Source organism: Scatophagus argus, chromosome 22 (assembly GCF_020382885.2).
Source record: "Scatophagus argus isolate fScaArg1 chromosome 22, fScaArg1.pri, whole genome shotgun sequence".
NCBI lineage: Eukaryota > Metazoa > Chordata > Actinopteri > Scatophagidae > Scatophagus > Scatophagus argus.
In genome coordinates, this window is record NC_058514.1 from 15,421,336 (window position 1) to 15,449,115 (window position 27,780).

Here is a 27,780-nt window from a genome sequence, read left to right on the forward strand (position 1 = left end):
GCTGTCTCTGTTGTGTTACTGTCCCCTGGTGGTCATGTACGGATATTACAGGAAAACTGCACCACAATTGAACAACATTTCCTTTATTTTCAAATCTGAAGAGGAACAATAGAACAAAATGACAATTCCACAATTTACAGCTTCCAGTGTGTCAGACCCCTGTTGTTTGCCTTCAGCAGCAAACAAACCATAAATATATAAGATACTGCTAACGTACTTTGGTGAAAACGGTACAGCTATAATAAAAGTGATAGACACACACACACACAAACATAAAGAAAAAGACAAAGGTTGGATTGGAGTGCCCAAGGTGATGGATTCACTTGTGTGAGTAGATATATATTAACTTCTTAATTGGTTTAAAGGAAGTAAATGATCAAATTCACCACAGTGAAAACAAACAAATAAACAAAAATGAGCTCAGATTCTGCTGGGGGGGTTTTAATATTTAGTCATTCATCTTAAAATGTTAATGGCCTCCACCCATCCAGCATCACAACAGTTACTATTTACTATTTACAGTATTCACTTCATAGGTGCACCAATTTGGTTAAAGGTATACTATGCAGGACAAAAATAATTCCACTCCGTCATCAGTATATGTGCGGAGACCCTGTCAAATCATTTTGCTGTCTTTGAGATGTTTCTGAGTATCAGCGATTCTGGAGAAATATATTTGATTGATGGCTCTCATTTCATTGAAGTACTGGTATTATTCTTGGTAATGAGCCAGTCATCTGTTTTTCTCCAGAATCGCTTATTGGTGTGTTTACAAAAAACAACTGAAAAATCTTGCACAGTATGCTTTTAATGGCATATCAGTGCTAAACAATATGAGCTTCCAAAAGCAAAAATCATCCTTTCAGTATTATTCTCATGGTCAAGATTTGACTGACTGTGGAGTTTGCATTTTTATGACATTTCTTTTCAACGACACTCAGTTGATGCAGTTGTTAAAATAGCAAAGTATCACCATCCAGAAAAAGTGGAAAATTTAAACCTAAATCTTAGTTAGCCGCATGCTACTGGCCATACCAGACCACTATAGCAGCAAAACCCCATAGTAATCAAGGGTATGTGTTATTGCTTCTGAATTGAGCTTGCGAATATTATTCTTTCACACAATGCTTTTCCCGTTTGAAATCTTTGTGGAAGCAGAATTTCACGTATCACCTTTGTGAAAAGGGCACCTGGTTCAAATTTGACCTAATGTACCCTAGTTTGACAATGGCTGTAGGATGGCTCCCCTTCACTTGTACCTCCAAATAAAGAGGTTGAGATAATCTGGCTCATCTGTTGTTTTTATAACCAGCAGAAATATTTGGAAAATACTGAAAACCCACAAACATAAGACTGAGCCAGAGGGGAATGACAGAAAGACTTTTACAAAGGCTTTGTCTCTTGATTACTGTTACATGAAAGTCACAACTTTTAGTCAAGGTCATATGTCAAGAAACAAAAGAAAACGCTATAAAAATATATATATACTGTATATCCCCTCTAGCCGGCTTTCTGGACACAGTCATTGGGGATTAAAACCCTCCATTTGTCTTCTTTCTATGGACCAATCGGCCTTAAGCAGGGCCTTTGTGGACATTCTCTTTTGTTATGAATAAAATTAATGCTCAGTTGCAACAGTTAATCACAGCTGCCTCACAGTAGAAAATCATCAGGATGATTTGAAGTATCCTGAGGTCATCTATCTAAGTTAGTAAATCTAGAACTGCCAAGGCAGTTGACGTTGCTGTTCCCTCTCTGCTCTTCTTCCTCTTCAGCTTTTAGAGCAAAGTGATCCATCTGCCACGTTACCCCACTCTTCCTCACTTGCTGAAAATAACATTAAAATACTGTATTTACAGGTGCTTGTGTACAAATTAGCTCTTTTTATGAGAACGATAAAAGTAAAGGTACAATCCTGCCAGTGTTTTGGGCATTTATCAAATATTCATATAAAAGCTACTATATAGGCACAACAGTGATTGATTTAGTGTATTTCAACATATATTCAAGACTCTAAGGCCACTGTGTACAGTTTTATCTGTTTCTTCCCTAAGGTTTGATTTTTTTTCACTCACTTCTTTGTCATGCCAAAATACGTAAAGCTAAATCAAACAGACAGACAGCATTAATCTGGGAGCTTGTTGGTTCGATCAGATGTATTTCTTTGTGTCTTCTCTGGTTACAGGGTAGAGAATCCCAGAGTCAAGAGCGGAGGGTGAGTGGGCCGTGTGAATTCTTTTGTTTGTTTTGGTGTGGATGGAGCTAGGCTGGTCCAGTCACTGTCTTCTTCCTCTTCTCCGTCCTCTACAGGTGAGTGTCCTCTTCATCGGGTATGTCCTCCTTCAGCAGGTTGTCAATGGGGACGATCCAGCTGTCGTTGAACTCTCCATTCAGCGCCATCTTCTTTTCCTGCATCTCAGGCTGCACCTCCATCACTTCCAGCGTGGGATTGTCATGGTAACCGTTCTCTATCGTGTGTAGCTCCTCTGTCAGGTGTTGCTGCAAAGATTAATAGGACAAACTCTCTAAAAACTGTTCACATTTCAGTAGTTCTCCTTTTTCTTTTCAAGAGAAATGGCTTCCTGTGAAATCACAGTTACCATTCAGAATATTAAAACTCAAGATATGACAGGTTCTTTATTCTGTTATGTGAGATAATTCCGCCAACACTTTCTGTGAAGATCAGTGTGTTATGGGGGCATTCATGGTGTATTATAATGCATGCATAATGCTTCATAACTTCATCCATAGACAAACATAATGCTTTGTAGCAACCAATGTGTCCTTGCTACAGTTCATTGTTAAATTGTGTGTAGGTGGCTATAGGTATTCATAATGCATTATAAGCCCCATCAGTCAACCTCTAGTTTATAACTTGTCAAACACCATCCACACTTATAATTCCTTATATGTCACATCTATAAAGTGATGTACATGTGTGTAGTCATAAAGCACTGTGAAAGACGTAGTATAGATGTCATCATCACAGGTAGCATAATTAAATGTTACTCTAATTCTAATTCCTCCTCTTAAACAAGGTAAAACTCAGGTCATTCTTCTGAACTGTGCAGTATGAGTGCATTAAGGCGAGAATGGCTGGTAGATCTAATAGAGAGAGCATTTGTGATGTGAATTTTTCTTGTATAGGATGAGGTCACCACTGATGATTTGCTGGTTTCCAGGAAGTTAGACATTTCCAGAAAATAAAGCCTGTGTTTTAAAAGTCATTCAAACATTGGGCATAGTCGGTTTGTAATAACTCACTCATGACGTGCTGTGTTTGCAGTGTTACAAGCACAACAGAGCTGTGTTTAATCTGCACATGGTGTGTTCAGAAACTCAGTTATGTAACACTGTAGCATAAGATAAATCAGTTGTTACTTTTATATTGAAATGTCAACATAAACGTTCTAAACTTTTAGATCCTATTTCACATATTTGAACATAGTTTTCAGCGTTAATTTACACCATACAAATTTAAATTAGTGGAATTTGATTTTACAGATTTTAATGCAATATTTATTCATATGTTCCACTACCAAACCTGCAATGCAGTGTGAATTTAAGTCAGTCTGATTCAAAATTGATTCAAATTCTCTTCCAGGAAAAGGAATTATCAGGTGATTCCAGTATGCTAACCTGCATAATACAATCATATATGAAACAAGCAAGCAATTCCTGTGAGACTGCAGTGAAATACAACAAGATGGGTTCAAGTTTAGATAAAAGTCACAGTGTAGTTACTGCAAAAATGGTAGTGGTTGGTATGCTAGCAAGGTCATTGTTAGCAAGCTAATGTGCTAATAAGTGATAAACGCAAATCTTAGTTGTAGCAGTAGTGCGATGTCGTTGCATGTCATGAACAGGGAATCTGTATCAAATCAAATGTAAATTTGGAAGAGGCTTTTATTTTGAAGGGTACACATTTACCTTTGCCTTGTTACATCTCCTATTTCCTATGTTCATGTTAAGATGGAGACAAGGTTCTCTAAATGGAAATAGTCTGTGGTATTATAGAAAGTACTGTGATCGTCTCATTTTACTAAGTACACTCTGAACTTTGCTGAGCTTTACTTTTTCTTTTTGTTATGGACTTTCTTCTGGGGAGGTACCCATTTTCTCTGCTCTGTTTACTCTCGCGTTTTTTTAATGTAAACAAGTGTGAAGTCAGTACATTGATATTTGTGTGAGTCAGCACACAGCTGCACACTTACTCATTTTCATGTACAAATTTGCTAAAAAAAACAAAAAATTGAGATTTTATCAAAACGTGTAGAAGGGCTGCAGTTTAAGTGTGTACTGTTGAGACCAGTTTTACTAGCTTGGGGCACAGTGACTCATATTACAGTAGCACAAACAAATTATATAGGAATCAACTAGACCTTTCATCCCCACAGGCCAAAAGAAAAAAGAACTGCAAGTCTTCTGGCAGAAAACGCTTTAGTGACTCAAGGATCAGCCCCTGTGAGACACTTTGTTGTGACTGAACAGGAAAGTTGTCCACCTACCTGGTTCTCATTGTAGGGCTTGCGATGGTGAGAGGCACAAACAGCGAGGATGACGATCATGATGAGCAAAGCTCCACAGGAAGCCAGGATGGCTATCAGGGTTTTGTTATCTGTTGGTTTCTTTAAATGGAAAACACAACATGAGAATGACTGCTTTTCACATTGCAGCGCCTCTTAATGTGGAATTTGAACCAGTAACCCTAAAAGTGTAAACTTGTACAGATAGATTAGCCCTCACCTTGGTGATTTCCTCATAGTACTGGGTGGCCAGGCTGGTTTTCACTGTAAGATACATTTCAGTTCATTTGTTTACAGATGGTTTATAGAATATTTTTGTTTAACTTTAACAAATTGAGGGAGGGAGGTGCTTTACCTTTGCCATTGATCTCAACATAGTCAAATTGCACTTTGCCATTGCGGTGCTGCCATGTCAGGGTGCAGTTTCCATCTTGCAAATTTGTCAGGAGTCGCCTGCACAGCTCTGCCAGATCTTTCTCCTCCTCTTTCTGAAAGAAAAGTGATACATCTCTAAACATCTGCATGCATAATAAATCAATCAATCCCACTTCACATATTTTATTCTTCTATAAATAACTCATGAGTTGATAAGCCACCAATAAACCTACTACTGTACTGTCGGAGTTTGGACAGGAAGGTCAGAAGTAACTGTTGAGGTCATATCTTCCTGTCCTGTAATGTGTGAATTATTTCTGGTGTATGAGAGGGAGAGTATATGAAGGAGGTGTGGGAACATAGGAAACTAGTGAAAGGCAGGAAGAGTTCCCACTAAGACACTTTTTCCACCCAGTGACTGGAACCCTTTTTTTTTGGTTTTGTTTTTTTTATTGCAATCTTCATTATTTCCTGTCTAGTTGCTGGAAACTCAGAGCACAGAGATATCCACCTAGAGCCACCTTCAGTAGTGGGAAGTACTCGCAATTTTGAAAACTTTAAACAAAAATTCTACATTCCTATCAAAATCTTGCACCGAGCTAGGATAGTGAACCTTTGATAGACAGCCTGTAGATTTGTTTGTAGATTTGTCACCGTACATAAGGAAGCCTGCGTCCACTCATGGAGAGGCTAGCTAACTAAGCTAACTAACATTACAGCTCATCTGAGGAGGATGCCATTAAAGTTTACATCCTGGCCTGTCATGACCACCTCTTGCCCATGATGAGATGCATGTTTTCTTCTGTCCGGTGATATGCTGCAGTTCGGTAGAAAGAAAATTCTTAGGTGAAAGTGCTCACAGCACGGTCTGTGGATTATCTTAGTAACCAGGACATGATTTCTGGAAAGATACATTGCTGTTGAGTTTTTCAGATGTATTTTTAAAATAAAAAAAGCACCATCTGGTTCCATTATATTGAAGAGAAGGCAGACATATCTATAACCGATATCTAGAACACCTGGCAACTCACACTAAACAATCTAGATGGATAACTAGTACCACAGGGTAAGAGGAAATATATGTATTTTTTATTTTGTGGTTAACTGCTCTGATAGCTCGGATAAACCCACTGTTCAGCACAATGACTGCACATAGTGGAGCATTTAGCAGTTAAAGAGACAGATATTTACCTCAGTGTAGGATTGAGTCAGAATTAATAATAAACATACAATATTTGTTAGTAGGATACATTGTTGGTGTGTCCATGAGCCTTTTATTTTGTGTTTGTGGGGGTCTACCTTTGATATTTCTTTTCAGTTACTTTGTGCCATAGTAAAACCTTACTGACGCTGTGTTTATACACTTGGTGCATCATTTGGTGTTTGAGCATTCAGTGTCTTGCCCTAATTGCTAACATGCTGATGTTAGCATGACAGTTCTATAAAATACCATAGGCCACACTACTGATCGTCGTACAACATGTTAGCATGGTTATCAGTCTATACGGCAAGTGTATCAGTGCATAATTTCATTTTTTCTTTGTCATACTTAATCGAACATTTCTGTTTTTAAGCAGAATTCACTAAAAGTCGTAGGGTGTTAAGATGGCACAATATTGAAAGAACAATGTCTTATTGTTCTTACGCTTCCTGCAGGACTGAAGGAACTTTTGAGAGTAAATGTCAGTGAAGTAAAGAGTAGACAGGGTGTGGCCTTGCCTCCCATGGACAGGACAATAGCAGAGGCTTGACGAGAGTCGGAGCAGGAACTGTGTTTATTATCACCCTCATTGTTTATGTGAAAAGAATAAGTCTGAAGCTTATAACAAGATACAAAACTCAAAAATAAAGCAAAATCTTACCTCATGTCTACTGTTTAGAGAATACTGCAGGGAAAAAGAAAGAAAACAAGCATGTCAGTCAAAGGCATCAGTGAGTCATTTGTGTAATGTTTTAATGGGTTAGACTGGTAAAATAACTTTTCCCCTTACCAAAAATGTCTTTGGCTGAGCTGTGGTAGTGGTGGTGGTTGTGGCGGTGGCGGTGGCGGTGGCGGTGGCGGTGGCGGTGGCTGTGGTGGTGGTTGTGGCGGTGGCTGTGGCGGTGGTTGTGGTTGTGGCGGTGGCTGTGGCGGTGGTTGTGGCGGTGGCGGTGGCGGTGGCTGTGGCGGTGGTGGTGGTGGTGGGCAAGGGGCTGCATGTTTGAGTTAGGGTGTTTTGTGGGGACATGGTTCCAGATTGGGTACCTAGGCTGTTTGTGGCAGGAGGTTCTGTCTTGGCCAGAGTAGAGGGGTTGCTGGTGGTCCTTGTGGTCCCTGCTGGCCCCTGGGCCGCCGATGCTGTCTGCCCGTGGCTTGTACTTGTCGCAGATATATTCTCGGTACCTTCAACCAGAAATAATATGCTGACATTAAATGTATTCTACCCCACACAGTGATGTACACATTTGTCACATGTGTCTGGTGGAAAAGCCAAACAGAAATTGTCTCAAATTATTTTCATAATCCAGGTGACAACACCTGATTATGCAAAGTTACATAAAGTGGGTGTTTTTTGTCTGATTATGCATACTGAATGATTTGTGGATTCTAGAAACGATCCAGCAAAGCTTGTAATCCCAAACTTTCAACAAATGCTCCTTTAATTAGCCTCAAATGTACTAATATACAGTATTACTATTGTAACCAATTTTTTTTATTATTTCTTCTGTTAGGTGACTGATAAGATGCAATTAAGTCAGAAATGAAAGCAAAATCCCACACAAAGGAGTGGACAAATGGAACTAATCTAGTTGCTTTCATCCAGTTAACAAAAGCTCAGTAAATCATTTAATGAGTATGAAAAAGATCTGAATTGTATGATATGATCTCAACCAAACGGCCATCATCAGAACACCAAATGAGGGACAATCTTTCAGGAGAACACTGTTCATCCTTCTCATTCATACAATTTCGGCAAGGAGCACTGAAAGTGTTGGTGATTCCTCTCATTTCTCACCCACATGCCCATACTCGCTTGGTTTAATATGATAGTAGCTGTGTTATCAGTTTCTTTCAGTTTGATGTAAATAACTGACAGTCCTCTAAAGATTAACAAGTAGGTGACAAGCCAGACGTGGCCTGTAAATGTTTTAAACTCTGACCTTTGATTTTGGCCAGTGAGCGCAGTCTCTCAAATGCCATACTTCATTCCTCCAAGGTAGGAAGTGTTAGATGTATTTTTGTATTAAATCACTTTGCTCTTCAAAACTTTGACCCTGATTAATATTGTTTAATATGTCTCATTCATGTGAATTAGTCTGATCTGTGTAAATTGTTTCTTTTTTTTTTGTAATGAACTCTCAGTTTTATCTTCCCATCAGGTGTGTAGGCGTTTCACAATAGAGCTTACTGCCCATGCTGTTCTGCTGGGTCATCCCTGCCTTGGTGTGAGCCGTACTGGAGGACCTGGTTGTCCCCACATTGCCAGTATGTCCTGGCAGGCTGACAGACGTGTTCTGATTGGGCGCAGAGATTTCAGGCAACTGTTTTGTGTCAGCCCTGGAGGAAGTCAAAAAACTGCTGGTGGTGTCAGCTGCTGTAGCTGGAACTGTGGTCTTGTCTTGTCTGGGGGTAGCGTGAGTGGCATCCTTCACTACAGCAGAGTTGGTCGTAGTGGAAGCGGGCATTGTAGTGGGAGGAGCTTTCGAGGTGCCTGTAACAGATGATTGTTGGATAGTGGTGACTGTAGTAATTGCACTATCTGTGCTTGTAGACGTGGTGGTCGCAGCAGTTGACTCTGTGGGTTTTGATGCCTCTCCGGATTTGCCTGTCTTGCTAGCATCAATAGTCGTCGGTACTACAGTTGTGGTGTTTAGCTCACTGCCAGCAGCTGTTAATGAGCTGTCATTTGCCATAAGTGTTGGTGCACTTGAAGAATTATTTCCCTTCGACACAGTAGTATTTAGATCTCCTTGACTGTTACCACCTTCCTCTGAACGGGCAGTGTGAAATAAGAAGCCTGTGGAAGAAAGAAACATGATTATTACTTCAATCTGCTAAATGGGCCGTATGGAAACAAACCAACCAGTAGCAAAGATTTAACTTCATTAATTCATTCTTCCTAGCCTATATGGGAGCAGTAAAAAAATAGCTGAAAACACAACATTGTTGTTTTAACCTTATTAAGCTGTTATGAACATGTTAGCAAACAGTTGTTGATTTACACATCCAGCAAATGTCACCTGATGAATGTCTGTCAGCTCCCAACATTGTATGTTTTATACTGACAGCAGCTGGCTGCTGGAAACAAGGTTGATGAGAGCAGTGAGAGTGAACATGAACATGAGCTGAAAGATGTTAAAACACTTTATAGAGCTGAGAGAAACTGCAAAGTTGGGCGCTAATTCTGTGTGGGTTTGTCATGACCGACAGACGTTTTTAATATTCTGACGAGCCCATGTGGACATCGACTTCTGGATTTCCTGTGGGTCGGACAGCTGTAAGCTTCAGCTACAGTGCTCCATCTTCTTCTGTTTCACTATTTATAGTGACCAGGACAGGATGCTGCACACAATAAACTTGGAAGCACCGCACCCATGACCACGCCTGTTTGGAGTGCCCTGTGAACAATCCTCACCTCGTGGCTGGAAAACAATGGCCTTACCCCCACTCCCTGCACTTTCTGACCTCCACCGACATCCACATACAACCACTGATTTTCAGGTTACACTTGAGCACAGCAATTTTACATGACATGTACATTATGTAATACACTATATAGACAAAAGTATTGGGATCCCTAACCATTACACCAACAGGGACTTTAATGACAGCACATTTTAAGTTTATTGACAGTTTAGCAGCTATAACAGCTTCCACTCCTCTGGGAAGGCTTTCCACAAGATTTTGCAGTGTGCCCATTCATGCAGTAGAGTGTTTGTGAGGTCAGGCAGGGATGTTGGATGAATAGGCTTGCCTCACAGTTCATCCTAAAGGTGTTCAGGGCTCTGTGTGGGCCAGTCATGTTCTTCCACACCAGACTCATCCAACCATGTCTTTGTGGACTTTGCTTTGTGCACTGGGGCAGAGTCATTCTGGAATAGAAAAGGGCCTGCCACAACGTTGGAAGCATAGCATTGTTCCCTCCACTGGACGTAAGGGGTCTAACCAACTCCTGCCATATACAGCAACTGAATTCAGTAGTCTATATAGTGTATTTCCTCTGATGACCATATTGATGTTTTAACTTGCTGAAGATTATTTATTGTAAATCACATATACATGACTTTATTACAGTTATTTTTATTCATAAATATACTGTTTATCTTTACAATGAAAAGCCTCAGTAATTTCCTTAAACATCTGGTCTCTGTAGTTTTCAGCAAATGTTTCTCAAACTGGAGTAAATAGGTATTTTCTAGGGACTATTTTCAGTGGCGGATTAATCCATATTTGGTGCTTTAGTGGGTATTTCTGGCAGCAGGACAATGTATGTTGGATTAAGCAACAATAACAAGATTTTTTCAGCCAATGTCCATGGACTCTGACATCACTCTTACAAGAATCACTGACAGGTTGCAAAGTTCTGTCTGGTCGAATCAGATGTTGAGCACCTGTGGTTTTGTTGCTCAGGTTTTGGAAAACATAAACAAAAGTTCCCGGCACACTGACTTAAGTCAAGTCATTCACAATATTCTCATGAGTAACTCAAGCTGCACCTCCCAGAGCATGTGAATGCAGCATTAGGACAGAGGCATGAGTTAGCAGATAAGAGCCTGTTCTGGTCAAGTGGAGGCTGGCAGAGCCTAGTCTGTCCTGTCTCTGTAAGGCACCGACACATCACTTATCAGCCTTTAGCCTTTTGTCATAAACACTGGTATTAAGAGAGTATACTGTCAAGGTTCTCTGCTCATTGAAGTCCTGTGATTGACCTGAGTGTTCTGTCTGCAGTACATGTGCTGCTTGTTGCTCTGAAGCTGTTTGACAGCATTTAACATGAGGGCTTTTTTCCTGAGTTTGCCACATTGACTTGGCAACCTTTACTGAGACCCTGAAACCGCTGTGTTCAAGCTGTCGCAGCTGCATATAATTCTGGGATATTTTCTGCTACTGTCAGTATCAGAGATGAACCCATAAATTTCTTCACTTCTATGGATCTGGCAACATTTCCAACATGGCATCATATATGTGAAATTTATCTGACAGTTGAAAGTCAGTGGTATTTTTCCAAAGATGATGCATGGCTGCCGACTGACACCAAGCTGTGGCAGTTACCAGTAACTGCCAGCTTTTGTCTGTCTTTTTAATCTTTCTCCTCCCAGCCTGCTGTTTTTCTGGCTCTCCCTCCCTCAGGTGTGACATCTTGTTCGGTGTGACCTCTGCTGACCTGAGCTGTCACTGATGGATCTGTTTCTTAACCAGCAACAGGATCTACTGATCCCACTACTATCAGCACCAAGGCTGTTTTCACTTCAACCGCACATTCCTCACCACACAACCTTCAGAAAAATATACACACTCTCTCTCTCTCTCTCTCTCTCTCTCTCTCTCTCACACACACACACACACTCACATATCACCACCTGTTTACTTTACAAGCTACTTATGTTGTACAATAATTCAGCACTAATATGACTCTTCTTAGAATTAGCATAGCAAAATATTAGAAGTGGGTCTTGTCACTCACATAAAGCTGCAGAATAAAATACTTAAATTAAACAAAGTGTAATGTGAAAGGTGATGCCTGTCCCCAACTCTGCAGTACCACTCATCTCTGTTGAGTGTTTTAATGTCTGTCAGGTTATCCAAGACCAAAACAGCTGAAAGGAGAGTGAACTGTTGTTGGATCTGCTCAAGATCAACAAGGTCAACAACTTACAAAACTGAGGATTCTTTGTAGGGAGTCTGGGGACCACATGGGCGACAAATAGCCAAACTGGTTACTGTTTACTGTATTTGTAAAAACTGACATCTTTACTGTCCGCTAAAAGAATGTGGTCATGTGGTCCTGACTGCCTGTGAATGTGATCTCAAATGAATCCTCAATGCATCTTGGGTACATGCAAACCTTTACTGAGAGCTGTCCACCTTTGATCGGATCACTCAGGACCAGTGTTAATACCAGGTCTGTACAGGGCCTGAGTGTGTGGAGCTCATTCCTGCCAACTGACTGTCCTTTACAGCAGAGTGTGATATGCTGTTTGTCTCGGGGTGTGACTTGCTCCTGTGTGAGGGTCAGCAGACAGCAGAGGGTGTGGGAACCGACCTGCTGTCCTTTCCCTGGCTCTTCTTTCTACTTCTTGGCTCACTTCAGTGACAGGAAACAGTTCTGTTGATTTGGGCCTAGTTCTAATTTTGTAACTAAATTGGTATTCTGCCAGTTGTTTTTGTTGTTTTCACTTGGGTTTCAGTGTACATTATTCTTCATATTTTGTGATGGGAGGAAGCTGGTGCACCTGAACATCAAACACTGTGGGTGGGCCTGTAGTATGCTGTTGAATTCTATAGGTAGTGCTTTTTTCTGTTTCTGCAGGCCAACTGTGGGTAAAGCATCCACCTGACATGAGGTTATTATCACTTCTTCAACTCAAGATAAGCAGGGCGATCCAGTTCACACACTGGAACATGGAACTAAGGTTTAAAAATTAAACAAAAAAGCTTGACTTCTCTTGTTTATGTTGGCACTGTTTCACACTGGTGCCTTTTAGCTCTGACTTTAGTCAAGGACTAATTCTGCTCCACAGCAGGTCAGGAAAACCCTTGGCTAAAGTGGAAGTTAACCCCACTCTGCCATTGTTAAAAGCTTTTATAGCCTGGAGTTGAGGTTCTGTGTTTTCAGCGCTGGGCTAAGCGCACTGTATAAAGCTCTTATGGGTGCAATCTGGGCCGCTTAAAGCAGTACTAATCAGTAATTTTATACAAACCACTCATTTTTTAACATGATAGTTACATTCATGTTTACATAAACAGTAACAGTAAACAGTAAAAGTGGTAAGCTAAGAAAGAGCTGAGAAAGAGGAACAGTATAACATGTCCTCCTCCTCAAGCTACTCCTGTTGTGAACCTACAGACTGCGACTGTGCCTGTACCCACTGACACTAAGTGGAGGTCCAGCAGAGGTCTGAAGGTGCTCTCTGTCTCTCTGCCCTCCCTTTAGGAGGTCCTACTGTTGGCTTCCAGCGGGCGTCAACCCCATCCTGTTTAGTGTGAGAACCACCATCCGTGCACATTAAAGGAGAATGACAGTGCAGCCAGAGGGTGGAGACTCTCTGAATTGTCCTCTCTTCCTGGCTGCCATGTTGTAAATAAAACCCCCCATGAACAAGGCCCCACACATACTGAAACATGGAGAGGACAGAAGAAATTGAAAGATGGACATTTTTATGGCCCTCTGTCTGAGTAAATACCATTGATATGGTTAGTGTCCGATTCAGCCATATGAGCGTGAGCGAGATCCAACGTTGATGTTGGGTGATAAGGTCGCTCAAAGGGTCTTGGGTGGGCTCAAGATCAGGGCTCTGCGCAAGCCAGTCAAGTTCCTCTGCATTAAACTGGGAAAACCTTCATGGACCTGTTCCTCTTCACAGGGGGAAAATCCCAAAAATAGTGTAAAATATCATTATACGTCACATCACATTGTGTTTTATTTATGTTTTACACAGCATCTCAACTTTTTTTTAAATCAGGGCTGTGTACGTCATATCATAAAAACTACAGCGGGTGGACAAAATAACAGGAACGCCTGACAGCATAATGCAATCCAGTCCAAAAGATTTATTTTGATTGATATTTTTTTCATTTATTTTTATTGTGACTGTCAGATGCAAACATAAGCAGCAAAATGGCACTCGTTGAGGGATTATTGTATTAAGATTCGTGGTATAATTTGTACCTTTTTTGCACTGAAACATGCATACCTTTGTGCATGCCAGACATCTAGCCAGTTATCCATCAGGCTTGCCAGGCCCCGACTGTAACCCCGGATTAATGCGCGTCTGAGCGTGAATGCGCACTGTGCGCGCCAAATGGAGGAGAGTAAATAAATAAATGTAGCTGTCGCTCCAGAGCACCGGCAGGACAAAGCTGCCCCATTAGCTTGGTGACAGCTTACACAAAGGCCGTTCTGGTCCCACGTGCAGCCATGCAAGCATGGGCTACTCCCTCACTGCAGACCCCTGCTGCAGCCACGACCTTTTAGGGCTCAGTCGCCCCCGTTCTGGTCCCATTGAGAGAGCTAATTCAGTTCTCTGAGACTGAGGGGGTTGCTGGAGGTGGGACTGAAGAAGGGAGGGGTCTTTGCTTTTTACTTTGTGTGCTCTCAGTGAAGGGAGATGAGGAGCGGTGAATGTGAAAACACTTGGTGGGAATAAAAGAGAGACAAGTGAAAGGGTGGAGAGATGAGGGGGGGCAGAGAAAAAGTTTGAGTAGTCAAGAGTTTGAGATGCCGTAAATCTAACGGCCACATGGAAGTGACTGACCACACACACGCATGCACGCACGCACGCGTGCACGCACACACACACAAAGTGAGAGAGAGACAGAAAGACAGAGAGACAGAGTAACACCCTTTCCCAAATTTCTCACAAACAACACACTCCTGTCCTTGGAAACCAGACTGGTATGTGCATTTATACGAGCTGTGGTGTGCACTAATGGTAAAAGTTCAATGTTAAAGCTCCATTAGCCCCCGCACAGCCCCACTCATACACACCCATTCACTGGTAGGTAAGGAAGAGAAACAGCAAGAAGAATGTGCGTTTCAAGCTGCCTGTTCCTGGCTAACAATCAGTCATAAAGGGCCAAGATCACGCAAACTGGTGTACAGAGTTTTAAACATTTGCTTACTTCTCTATTTATTTCTACTGGAAAGTGTCAGTGTGAAAAGCAGTGTGGCTCTTTCTATAACATCTCAATATAATGAGCTGGGCCTCCAGTCACTTCCATACCAATATATTTGGACTGACATGCTTTATAGCTGATAATGAGTTAATAATAAGATAATGAGTCAGACTTGTAACTGAATAGTCTTATAACTGAAGTAGTCTTACTGTATAAAACAATGCAGTTATTTGGTGATGAGGAGAGTTGAGGTAATATTTACAGTAAATACACTCATAGTCGACAGAAAACTGATAGCGTGTTTTCTGAACAAGTAAAAGCCCTAAATTCATATCACGCAAGTTTTTTAAGAAACACCTGAATATAATATACTGTACTTTAAAAATATAGGAAAACTATTGACTATCGCCACGGCTAGATTCTGCTGAACCAATCATTGTTTCATGTAAGACACACACACACACACACACACACAGTCTTGTTTCCATCACTTTTGGGGACATTACATAGACTTCCATTCATTTCCTGGAGGTTTAACCACCACCTAAACATAACAATAAACATGACTTGCCTAATCCTAACTCTTACCTTAACCAAACCCTAACCTCTACCTAACCTTAAAGCAACTCTTCACCATAAAATTTAATGATTTATCTTGTGAGGACTTACGTTTTGCCCCCATAAAGTGAGACGGGTCCTCACAATGTGACTGTGTGAACAGATTTTTGTCCTCACAACTCCTGCAATTTGCATCCACACACATACACACACACACTAACACTAACATACGCTCACAGCTAATGGAGCAGCGGTCGACTTCTGTTTTCCTAAAACCTGAGACGCGAGGGGAGTTCTCTCAAAGTGATGAGGCAGATGAAAAGAGTGGGGAGGGAAAGATGAAGGGAGGAGAGGAATGAGGAGGGTCTGGATGAGGGAGAGGAGGAGGAGGAGGTGCGTGAAAGTCCATGACGGTACCAGCCGCAGGCCTGATTAATGGCCACCTGGTTGTGCAGCGTGGCATGCTGGGTAGAGAAAGGGAGTGCGAGGTTACAGTAAAGGTGAGGGCTCGTTATCTGGAGCGTTGGACAGTGATGAAACACTCAGCTTTACAGAGAGAAGAAGTTCCCTGACAGAAACCTAAAAAACAAGATCCAGTGCATCTGGACAGCACGCACTTGCTAAAATGCTTTCTTCAGGGATCCTTCAGGGAGGTCAGGAATTTCAGTTGCACATTTATTTCATTTCATGTTTGAAGTGTAGCCAAATGAAATACGTCATGACATGAATGACAGCGTCTTTGCAAAGGGCCATAACAACCACAAATGAAGAATTTATATGCAAAAACAGATCAACAGCATTCTTATCATGAATAGACCAACACTAGGCTGATTGATCAACTCAACAAAATATATAACAAAGTTTTGGGTAGTTTAATGCAGAAATGCTACATATTATATCATATTATCTATTATGTATTGTCAAACAATGGTGTTTGTGAGCATGAACTCATTTAAAAACTTTCTATGACGGGGCGTTCAAGGATGCTTCAAATATTTGACAAGTTTCTGCAGACAAGCATTAAGCACTGAACTACAATATGCACACTGCAAATGAGAAAGCTGACCCCCCCCCCCCCCCCCAAAAAAAAAAACAACAAACTGAGACAATGTTATGAGACTGATCTTTTCTTACATCAAATGCTATATATCAAATATTGGTTGGTCCTTGAATGCACCAACCTGCTCGTGTTTTAAAAACTGTCCCCCACTCGCAGTTCAAAGTTTAGGAATGCGTGATTTGAATACGTTTATCCGCAAGGAAACTTCTCAAAGTTCAGGATTTCACATTCTGACAACAGCCAACTTTCATTCCTTATAATTTAGTCTACGATCAAATCATGAAGTCCAATTCATATCATTCATATCTAGTTTTCCACTTTTTAATACGTTTGAAATGTACAGTAATCGAGAGACAGTAAAGTGTTTGATGTCACTGGTGTATACAGGAGTTGAGTAAAGGCTTCTGCTGGGGAACAGCAACACCACTTGGACCAACCACACGCACAACTGCAGTAATACTAGAACTGGTAGTAAACATAATGGTTAGTAATGGTAATAATGATTGATAGCAGTTTTTTTTTATTTATGTTTTTATGTTTGTTGAATATATCTGAATATTGGGGATGCTTAAAACAGCTCCAGTCCACAACTGTTCTGTGCGACTTTCATACCAGCTGGATTAAAAGCCTCCCTGCTGCTGAATGGGAGAGGGTGGCTCAAGGCCGTCTCCTGCCACCACACCCTCCGTGGGAAATGGGATGTTGATAAAGATTTTTCCAAACTATTGTTCTCCGTTCTCTCTCATGTACACTAACCAGTGCAGACACCAGATGAGTGCGCCAAGCACGCAGCGTCTCCCCCAGCCACTGATGTCCGTTCAAGCCAGGAACCCCGACTGCCTGTTATCTTGTAGGAAATGGACAAGTTGTGAACCCACAGACGCAAAAGACAGATGGTGTGCATAGAGGTTAGGAAGTCCTGGAGGGGACTGATAACTGATGATGCTCAATTCTTCCTACAGTCCAGAATCCAAGTGATTTGTTTAGATACTGCAATCACTTTGAAACACAAATGAGTCACCTCAGGTGCACATTTTCGAATATTTGATTCAAGCATACTGACTTTTTTTTTTGACTTTTCTAAACTCAGTGGCACTTAGAGTGACACATCATATTTGAAGAGTGAGATGACATCAAAACTAACCAGTGGACTAAGAAATCTCAATTCGTTCTACCTGCAGGAAGCGCAAGACCAATACGTACTGAAACAATGGCCGTTGTGAAGAGAGTTAGAAAGCCACTATGACCCCAAACATGCCCATTTTTGAACAATTTTGTCCCAGAACACAGAGTACACTGTGGTCACACCCGAGTTTAAGGACTTGGTTACACAACAAATGTGTCACCTCTCCCATTCATACAGAAGAGTGTCCTGTGGGAACAGTTCTTAGAAACTTGAACATCATTAACTTCATCCAGCCTACCTGGACCTGTGGCGACTTATTTTTCAGTATCCTCTATACATCTAGATGAGTACTTTAGAACACGAGTAATGTTATATCAGTCTTGAATTTTTAAAAGAATAGAATTCTTTTACATTTATTGTTACAATGTGTTCAAATTGTCACAGCTGCTCCTGTTCTAACGATAGCATGTGGGTCAAGTGCACATCACGTTACGATCGCAGAAGTTACAAGACAGAATGTGACCAGTACACAAAACATTGCCTGACAGTGAGGCTACCCTGTGGTACCATTTTTCAGCGCTTTACTCTCTCTGTAACAACAAAGAGGTGTCAGTTTACTTGTGTTGAATACTACTTAAGTTAAAGTACAAAAGTGGCTCTTTTTGGAGAATTCGTTCCTTGCTTCTATGTGGCCACAGTGAAAGGACCAAAGTGGGCCACTTTCCTCACACATCACCGTAAGGTCGAGGTTTGCAAAGTCGCAGACACTGCAGACTGAAGTTATCAAGTGCGATTTATTGCGCTTGATATCAATTGACATCAATTATTTGAAAAAGATCTTCAATAACTACTCAGTTACAATCACAGAGTTACTTTAAACTTGAATATTACAAAACGCTGTGCACATGGCGAGGCTTTGTGCCCTCCTTGTGATAACAGGGCGTTAAGCACACAGACACAGATGTACGTTCACACGTAAAAAAAACGGTGAAAGTGCTGACGGCCTTCAGTTTGGGTGCTTAGGCTGTGTCACACGTTTCTTTGGTGGTGGTGGTGGGGGGGGTTAACACAAAAAATAAAAGCCTCCCTCGGGAAGCTACGCACTGCAGTGATGAGAGAGCGGCAGGTGCATAATTAAAGAAAAACACTTTCCTCGCCTCTCTGCCAGGGAGGGAGGTCAGGGGTGCACTTCATTATTCAGGCTCTTTCTGTCCTCAGCCACAGCTATGTGGAGGACTCTGTATGTGTGTGTGTGTGTGTGTGTGTGTGTGTGTGTGTGTGTGTGTGTGTTTGGAGGGAGCAGGGTACTGGGGAGTCCTTCACGTGCTATGATGGGGGGTGGAGGAGCAGATGTTTCATACAGATTTCATACACAACAACAGTGAGAACGTCTGCTTCTCAAACAGTCAACAGTGACACAGAGAAGAAAGCAGGGGAGCTTTCAATGCTGAGGGTTTTTACTCTCCTCAATTTGAGCACAAAGGAAGGCACTAAGACGACAAAAAGGCTTGGATGGGCAAACTTTAACACGGCTCAAGCCTGGACTTTCTCAGGCAGCACTGAGAAACTCTCCACTGATGCTCTTTGTGTGCTTTTTGCTTCGTAGAACCAAAATTTTTCAACATATTGAATTAAAAAGTCTGACTTTTTCTGCCTTAACCCCAACTCCTCTTTTATTCCCTTTGAGATTTACTAACTTGTCTTTTATATGGCATATATCACATATATGTGTCATATAAAATGTAGATGCAGATATTGTAGACAAAACATTTTTGCAACGTATATGTCATATAGGATATTAACTATCATAGCTGTGTACATAATATGAGAAAACACACAAAGCATGCTAGTAAGCAAATTGAATCCTACACTGTACAGTAAAGGATACCTGTAGCACCTGTAGCAATGAAATTAGGAATATGGAGATAAATATCAAAAGCAGCTGATTTATTTGGGTAGTAACTGTTAAAGGAGAAACACTTTAAAGACAGTATAATCACCACTGCTTGGCTTCCAAAGAGTTCCATTTGTTTGTTGATTTAATGGTAGAATTTTACATTACAAGGAAATAGGTAGGAGACTATTCTGCTACTATGAATGTGAATTATGATTAAGTAAATGTACACTCCTACAAGTGGTAGAATAGATCAAAGAAAGTATGTTGGCTACAGTACACTTTTCAGGTACCTGTATAATATTGTGCGCATTTCGTAACTACAGTTACAAAATACGTTGCTGACTAGGACAGTGCTTACAAAACACACATGATCTGTTGATTCCCAAAGATCTGGAGATCTCCAAAGAACTAAAAGAAAATTTTAAGGACTTTTAAGGACTGAATTTATGGTACTTTTTGTCTTGTCCAGGGCTTTGGAGAAGTGAGCTTACATGCAAGCAAACTGCCTTGAAGTTACTTTTCAGCTAAAGAGTAAGAGCACATACTTCTGTACTTAGAATTTTAAACGCAGAACTCTTTCTTGCATACTTTTGCATTCTCACAGAAATAAAATTTAAAATATAGAACTTTTGCTCCTAACCGGATAACAGTCTTGGGTGCACACCTGTTGCTGCATCACACGCTCACATTTCATTTGTCTTTAAGGCATCAGTAAAGCCCTGCAGCTTAGACTAGACTTCGAATGCTGCTGCACAAAGACACTTCTATTGATTTCGTGCCCCAAACCAACCACAGACATCCCCTCGTTTCTTTTTAGAGGCGTGCTATAGAAAACGCGGCGTTCGAGTAGAGCAGCAGCACAAAGACTCCTATAGCCCACTGAGTCTCTCTGAGAACCATCACAGCTGTACATGCACTTTGAGTTCAGTACTACTCACTGAGAGAAAACAGCAGCCACGTGATCCTCATAGTCGCTCTCATCCTGTTTCTTCTCCCAGATGTATTTTATCCTTCATGCAGTGCTGCGCTACAACCCCTCAGGGTAACTTTGTATTTGGAGACGTTTCAGGGACGATAAGCCCGAGTCTGGCCGCTGACTGAAGTCGTCCTGTCACGCTTATCTCCTTGAATTTGTATCTGAAGTTAATGATCTCGCCCAACGTATTGTTAGGTTTTTTTTCTTCTTCTTCTTTCAAGAAAGCCAAGAATGCTTTTGTTTGTCTCTGCTCCCTCTCTCTCTCTCTGCAGAGTTAGGGATTTTGGGGGGCAAGAGTGTTTCTGCGTCTCCTTGGTAGTGTCAGTCTCTGTCGCTGTCTCCCACAGAGGCTTGCTGCTGTCTTGTCCGTCCTAAGTGTTCCACTGTTAGCCAGTGTAGCAGACCGGGAGCACTGCCCATTCCCTCTGACTGTCCCTGCCTCCCTTATCATGAGGAACCAGGGGCAGCCCCAGTCCAGTCCAATCCCAGAGCTCTGCATTCACTGCTGCTGGGACATTTTGAATAACAAAGGAAGCTGTGAGACAATATGTTCCCCTGGTTTTGATTCTTTCCCAAAATGGCCTGTGACTCAAGGACGCGGTCACATCAGCACTGATGTTGTTTGATCGCGGGAAAAGGCCTGTTTGTATTCACATAGTCAGCATGTCTTCGCGTTCACTTGTCCCAACATTTTTACACAAATACAGGCAAAAATTAGATCTTATTAAACTTAGACCTGACTTGTGTGACTTATCTTCTTAATGATGTTTAACTGTCATTTGACTGGTCAGCATTCACAGTCTTTTGGTGTATTAGCACATCTCCTATACGTGTCAGAAGCACTGCAGGTTTGACTCCCGTGTGGCTTCATTAAATTTCCTCAGTGCAGTAATATGCAGCATCATGGAAAGTGATGCATCATCTCTTTTTTTCTGTCGTATCTGCAGAGGATAACATGCAGTTTTATTACTGGACTGGACTATTACTGAACTATATATTATTACTGGACTGGAACAACATATTGTAAGGCATGAGGAAGTCCCACCCTTTCTGGTATGCCTTACGGGACCTTATTTTGGAAATATATACATATGGTGTTAAATCACAAGAGAAAAATAAATTGTGAAACTGTGATTTGGGAGGTATCTTTGCTTATACTCAAGTATGACTTTTACTTCTTACAACACAGGAGGTAGCAAGTGAACTCTTCTTTGAGCCTTTTCCAGGTAAGACTACCTGCAATTCCCTGCCTTATTGGTTAACCATAAAACAGTGATTTCACCATTGGTCTCAGTGCAACAGTGTAGGAATAAAGCTCCTCTTTGCCTGCCTAACAAGTAACATTTGTTGTAGGTGCTGATATCAAGTCCCTGCTGAAGACAAGTGAAACAAAAGCACACTAATTAGAACAACTAAATTGTGAGATGATCTGTATTAAAACACATTAGAGGTCATGATGTAAACTGACAGCCAGATGCTGTGATAAACAGATAAGATTAAGTTGTTTTCCATAGTGTTTTCAAATGTGAGGATTCAGACGTTTGTTCTTTCTTTCTTTCTTTCTTTCTTTCTTTTTCAGATGTTTTAGATTAGATTTAGAGGATGAATATTCATTAGTTCCCTTCCACTAGCCTGCAAAGACAGTTTCATTTAGTCCAGAAATGTTGTATTTGACTTCTGGATTAAAGTCAGGCAGTTTGGCCAGATTGTTGCCCTGCAGGAACCACTGAGTTGAGTCTGTCGCTTGTAGCCATGACGACGGATATTCACAAACATCCCAGGAATTGCTTTCAGGGCACTTTTACTCTGCTTCCATTCAGTGCAAATCTCCTTTGACTGACAGGACATGACTGCATTTAATGCAGATCCTCCTTTGAATGCAAAATGCAACAACAATAAGCACGTCTATTTTTTAAAAAAGATTTTGTAATCGTCTAACTGCGATTGTGCTGTTGGGAACGTAAAGTAAGCTCCACTTAGAAAAATAGTAGAGATAAGATCAGGGGTGTGGAGGCTGTCTTGGGTGTTTCCTTCCACTGGAACAGTTAGGAGTCATTAATAAAAAAGCTTTCGAGACTGAGCTTCAAAGAAGTGACCACAGCATCAGGAGTCACGCTTGGGCTACAGATCTACAAAACTTACACTAAGTGATCTCAGATTGCAGTGTAATTGTGTGTGTACATGTGCATTAGGATCATGCACAACAGTGGTGCAAGTGTGTACACACTGCAGACATCTGTCCCACTGTTAGCATTAGCCTTGCGTGAACATTCATGCTAGTCTGGGTTTGGTCATGATCTGGCAGGTATTTGAGTCTCACAGTTTTTTCATGCATGAGATGGCAGTTGTTTTGACAAATGTGTTGACAGGTGCATCGATTCACTAATTATCCTGTTAGCGATGTGGGTGTAACAGTCTCTCATGCGTCAATGGTTTTTTTCCAGAGGTGAACTCTTCCTGGTAAACAAACTCCTTGAAATAGTGAAAGTGAAAGTAGCAATACCATAATGTAAAAATACGTACTTACAAATAAAAGTCCTGTATTTGAAACCTTAGTTAAGGTATGATTATTAATGTGTATAAAGATGGACATTGGGTCTCCATTTCCTTCCGCTGTACTAAAATAAGTCAAAATGTACAGCCTCGGACAGTATTGCCATGTGATGCTGGTGATGTCGTTTGGAGCCAGAGCCTGTGCTGTATTGATTGACTGGGCCTTGGAGCCATATGATCCAGTTCATGGAGACCACAAACATGTCATAGTTTTTTTTACATTCAGGACTGTCACCCACATTGCTTCACCCTTTGGTTAGGTTTATGCAACAAATTACTTTGGTTGAGGTGAAGAAAAGATTTGTGATTTCCATTATATGTCAATAAAATCTCAATTTGTAGAATACTGACAACATTTAATCTTTAGGATTCGTGTACATGGACCTGAATTTCAGCTTTTTAAGTTGTGTTGTCACAAAAAAAAGACAATTTGAGTCCACGCAGACAATCCTGTAAAATAACTTTCACCAGTGTTTCATAAACTACCTTGAAATTGGGTTGAGCATTTAGCAGGTGAAGAGCCAGATGTCTTTCTCAAGAGTTGGTGGAGTCCAAACCAAAGCATCTCTATCTTGCCCTCTCTTGTGAATGAGATACTTGAACTTCATCAGTTAGAGCAGAGCTCTTCCCCTACCCAAAGGTGGGAATCCACTCCCCACAGTACCACCGCCTCGGACTTCTTCCCCGATTTGCACAGTGCCCCAGGGTGCACTGGAGGTCACAACTTGTTGATGATGAAGGGAGCAGCATCAGATTATCTGCAAGAAAAAAAAAAACAGAGCTGGAGTCCTGAAGCCACCATATCAGACGCAGCCTCCCCAGCCTGGCTGTGCCCTGGTAGTTTCCACTGAGACTTTGGATGCAGCTAAAACTTTGGCTACACTCAGACTGAATGGTTTGTAAAGTTTGATATTTGACTCTTTTTTTCAGACATCGTGAAGCAGAAGAGTCAGTGAAACCTAACTAGAGCCTGATGTCTGAGCCCTGTCGATCACTTCTCCTCTAGCTTGTGGCTTCTCTTTATGATTAAAATTACTTTAAAAAAGGTGAACACATCAAACTGGTTGAAGTCAGACTAGTGCTGATTAATGTGTGGGTGTGCCTGCATGCATGACTGTCAGCATTCATACTAATTCCTGCAGCTGGTCAGAGGAATGTCATGTTAGCTTTGGTGTTTAAACAGTGGTTTGATCCAGGAGCTGCTCATAGATTTCACCCTCCATTACCTCCATGTGGCCGGGACGATGCACCTCATCGGGCCAGCTGGATCCAGCACAGACAGGGTGTAAATGTGCATCAGCGGTTCAGTGAACTGAGATCAGTGAGAAGGTGACAGATGGAGGGAGGGAGAGAGGGAAGGATGTGTCACAGAGCTTCCTGAATGTGACTGAGTTTGTGTGTCTTGTCATTGGTCTGTCAGCTGTGACTCACAGTTAGGAAGGATGCTCTTTATCCACTTTGATGTCAATTTTTGCCAGACTGCTGATGCCTACTTTCTGTCAGAGACTTGCCTGTACCAGTATTATGAAGTACTGGTTTTCCCCTCTGGGTATCAAAGAAAGATTATTTTTTTTTCCCATTTTATCTGAAGTGAGACAGCAGATTCAGTGACTCAACCAAATAATGTCATAGACTTTTGATAGACTTCATCATTCCAGTCAGGTTATTATACACAAAATGGAAATGCCCTGTGGTAACACGCCCAAGTCTTCAGTTTTTCCTTGATTTTGTTTCTTTCAGGGTTGAGAACAAGATCCACAATTTTCCACGGATACCCAAGCTAATGACATTCTAGTCAGGCCATACTGCTACTTTAAAACAGAGAATTAAACAAGATATAAAGCGCGAAAAGCCGATGTCTGACTTCTTCCACGTTGGTCACCCTGATATAGATGTGTGTGTGTTTGTGAGTGGTATGTGTGTGTGTGTTGTTAGAACGCTGCTGGCACCTAGCCGTACACTCTCATGTCCGGCGTTTGGAATTCTTCAGCCGTGAGCTCAGCTGCTCCGTGCCGGCCGGCACTCCGGTGGTTTTGTCCTCTCTCTCTCTCTCTCTCTCTCTCTCTCTCTCTCTCTCTCTGGACCCTGGGCAGAGCTCCCTCCCTCGCCTCATTAGTCTCCTACAATGAGGCGGGCATGCTAGGAATGTGAGAGTGCATTCTTCCTTGTACCCCCCAACTCCCCATCAGTAACCTCCTCAACACCTTCTATGTCTCCTTTAAACACTCACTGTCCTCTGCACCACCCCACCCCCCACAACTGCCATCCTCTCTCCTCACTCACACACTCCTCCACACCTCACATAGCAACCCCTTTACACATCTTTTCCACCTCCCCTCCTGCGGCTCCCCTCCTCACCAGGCTCAAACCTCCCACCTTGGTGCTTGTTGCTGCTTCTTTCCTATCATAACTTTCTTAAGTTCTGTTTAGACGTGGTACCAATCGCAGGAAGATAAGACCCTAATCCTCCCCCCATGATTGAGTGTATTTTTGTATCAGCTCTGAGCAGATTTACTGTGGCAAAATGTTGTGTGCAAGAGCGAGTTTTCTCTATAGATTTGACTGATGATTTTGACACATGAGTTCAGTTTATCTTTCAGGATTTAGTAATCAGAGTTACAACCGCATGAACAGATTGCTTATTCTTTTTCTTTCTGTGCAAAAACAACTTGAGGAAGCTGTAATTTAGCAACACAAACTGAAGTCTATAAATAATTAGGGACAAGTTAGAAAAGTAAAACCAACAAGACTTTGGGAGACAAGGAGATATTTTCATAGACTTAAAAGGTGAAGCTGCAACTAATTTTTACTTGTGTTGCTGAGAGTAGCTGAAATCAAATGTCACCGTGAACAAAAATGAGATGGATTTCACTGATGCCAAAAGGCTAATTCTATGATACACTTTTATACTTATTGAAGACATATTATGGAAATTGTTTCTGGCTGTTCTGAAGTAGCAAACAAGCTGTGAAGTTAGAAAACTGCTCTCGTGTTGCATACCCAGCAGACTGACCACCACGTCCACTGTTGGCTTTCCTTTTAGCTGTGTATTTCTGTGCTGCTAGATGATCCACTGTGTTTTCTAGCTAGTTACAGGTGGTGTTCGTTTTTTTTTTTATTTCACTGAAAACACCTACTTCAGAGTTGTCTTTAGTTTTTCTCTTTTGCTTGGCTTTTATGTGTGTGTGTTTTTTTTTGTTTGTTTTTTTTTGGTGCAACCAACGCAACATTGCCTTTCTTTTATGAAACAAAAACAAAATAAATTGAAGCATTTGAATGCTGATTTGGGCACAGATTACTATGGCAGCAACGGATGCTTTTAAGCACTTGCGCCAGCCTTACTTTTCCATTCTCTTGCAAAACTTTGCCCCATTTCTTTCTTTCTTTTTCTTTGTTTTCCCCAGAGCTCTTCTTCACACCTTACCCCTGCTGCTAAAATGCACACTAAAAGGTGAGCAATCAGCTTGTGGAAAAGAGAGCTCTGGGCTATGATCAGCAAACAAACAAAAAAGATTTTGTTTGTAAGAGAAGAGAAGTATTAATCCATCATATCACATCAATTCTACTCAGGACAGATGAAGGCAGAATGGGGCTGATTCCAAGTTGCTGTGCACTCTAGTGCACTCCAAAAATGTGTCAAAATACTTCATAAACACCATTTCTCCATCTTGTTGTGTGAACAGAGAAGCTGTGTCTATGCTCATGCTTCTCTCTCAGCAGCTCCTTGCATATTTGCATCATGTTTAGCTGCATTATTTAATAGGGCAATGGCTGAAGTGAGAATTTCAAATCTATCATCAGGTCTGTGATGTTTGCCTCTCTGTTCTGCACAGCATACCCCGTGTGGGAGGACGCCTGACATGAGGGTGATGATAAGACGCAGAACACTCGCACCTTGTTATCAGAAGCCTGGTACCAAGTGGAGCTGCATCTGGAGCCTTTAGTACAGTATGTGTGTGTGTTTTTGAAAGAAAAAGAGTTTTTGGTTCAGTGTCAGGAGGTTCTGCTCCAAGCCAATTCCTCTTTCCTCTGCTTTGACTCTGAGAAGCTTTGTTGTTAACCCCTCCTTCCTTCAGTTCACACCACCATGCAATCACCTTCCCCTCTCAGAATGAATGGGGAGGATGAGGGGTCATAAGTTAAAGGGAGGAAGGAGCTGATGTAGGATCGTCTAAGAAAGGAGTGGAAGGACCGAGGATGGTGTGTGTGTGTGTGTGTGTGTGTGTGTGTGTGTCTGTGCACTGGAGGAACATTCTCCAGATGCGATGCCTGAGAGGAAGCTATCGGGCCGAGGAGCACTGGAATCAATGACAGCAGGGGTCGAGCTGACAGACAGATAGCCTTCCTCTATCTGCCTGTGATAGGACACACTGAGCACACATTTATCTGCAGGCGCTACTACAAGGCTACATCTCTGACTGACACCACAAAACTGTCGTGCAGATCCACAGCAGACATCACTGTCCACACTGCACTCTTACCTGATGAATGAGGATCTGATTTTGTGATGAGAATTCTCCTCAGGAAGTTCAGAAACTCACCTTTTCTCTGCGTTGATGTTGAGCTAATGCGCTTTCCCTGCGTGGCATGAGGGACGTTTTTCCCTTTATTTGTCCTGTTTGTGCGGCACAAATTTCAGTGGGTTAGTCAAGCTTTGAATAAACAACGAGAGTATTTACCTTCTTATGGAGCACAAAAACCTTCCTGACACTTCTCATCGAGTCATATATCTGACAAAACAATCTTTGCTCAAGGTACTCTTACTTTATTGCTGTATAACTTTTTCAGGAAATAAGGCTTGCTCACTTAATGGTGTATAGTATTAGTATTACTTGAACTTTCTGTTAGCTGTTATTTATAGAGATGGTCTTAAACATAACCAAGGGATGGGT

At 41.6% G+C, this 27,780-nt stretch overlaps 1 protein-coding gene across 1 annotated transcript; it reads right to left on the reverse strand.

Annotated features, from left to right (window-relative positions):
- Positions 1–62: 62 nt before the first annotated feature.
- On the reverse strand, positions 63–20,849 carry podxl (podocalyxin-like). The gene is made up of 8 exons (XM_046379647.1): positions 20,298–20,849; positions 8,291–8,899; positions 6,893–7,284; positions 6,764–6,787; positions 4,882–5,014; positions 4,747–4,790; positions 4,509–4,628; positions 63–2,499 (listed from the first exon to the last, which is right to left on the reverse strand). Exons 1-8 carry the CDS (start codon positions 20,338–20,340, stop codon positions 2,305–2,307), a joined length of 1,560 nt encoding a protein of 519 aa, XP_046235603.1. The 5' UTR covers positions 20,341–20,849; the 3' UTR covers positions 63–2,304.
- Positions 20,850–27,780: the final 6,931 nt, after the last annotated feature.

Bases quoted from the DNA above. Each gene is read 5' to 3' on its own strand.
- podxl (XM_046379647.1), bottom strand. From the start codon at position 20,340: ATGAGAGCGACTATGAGGATCACGTGGCTGCTGTTTTCTCTCA. The intron at 7,285-8,290 runs GTAAGCTCTATT...TTCTGGTTGAAG, and splicing joins CCAGCAGAACAGCATGGGCA to GTACCGAGAATATATCTGCG. The intron at 2,500-4,508 runs GTAGGTGGACAA...TAATCTTTGCAG, and splicing joins AGCCCTACAATGAGAACCAG to CAACACCTGACAGAGGAGCT.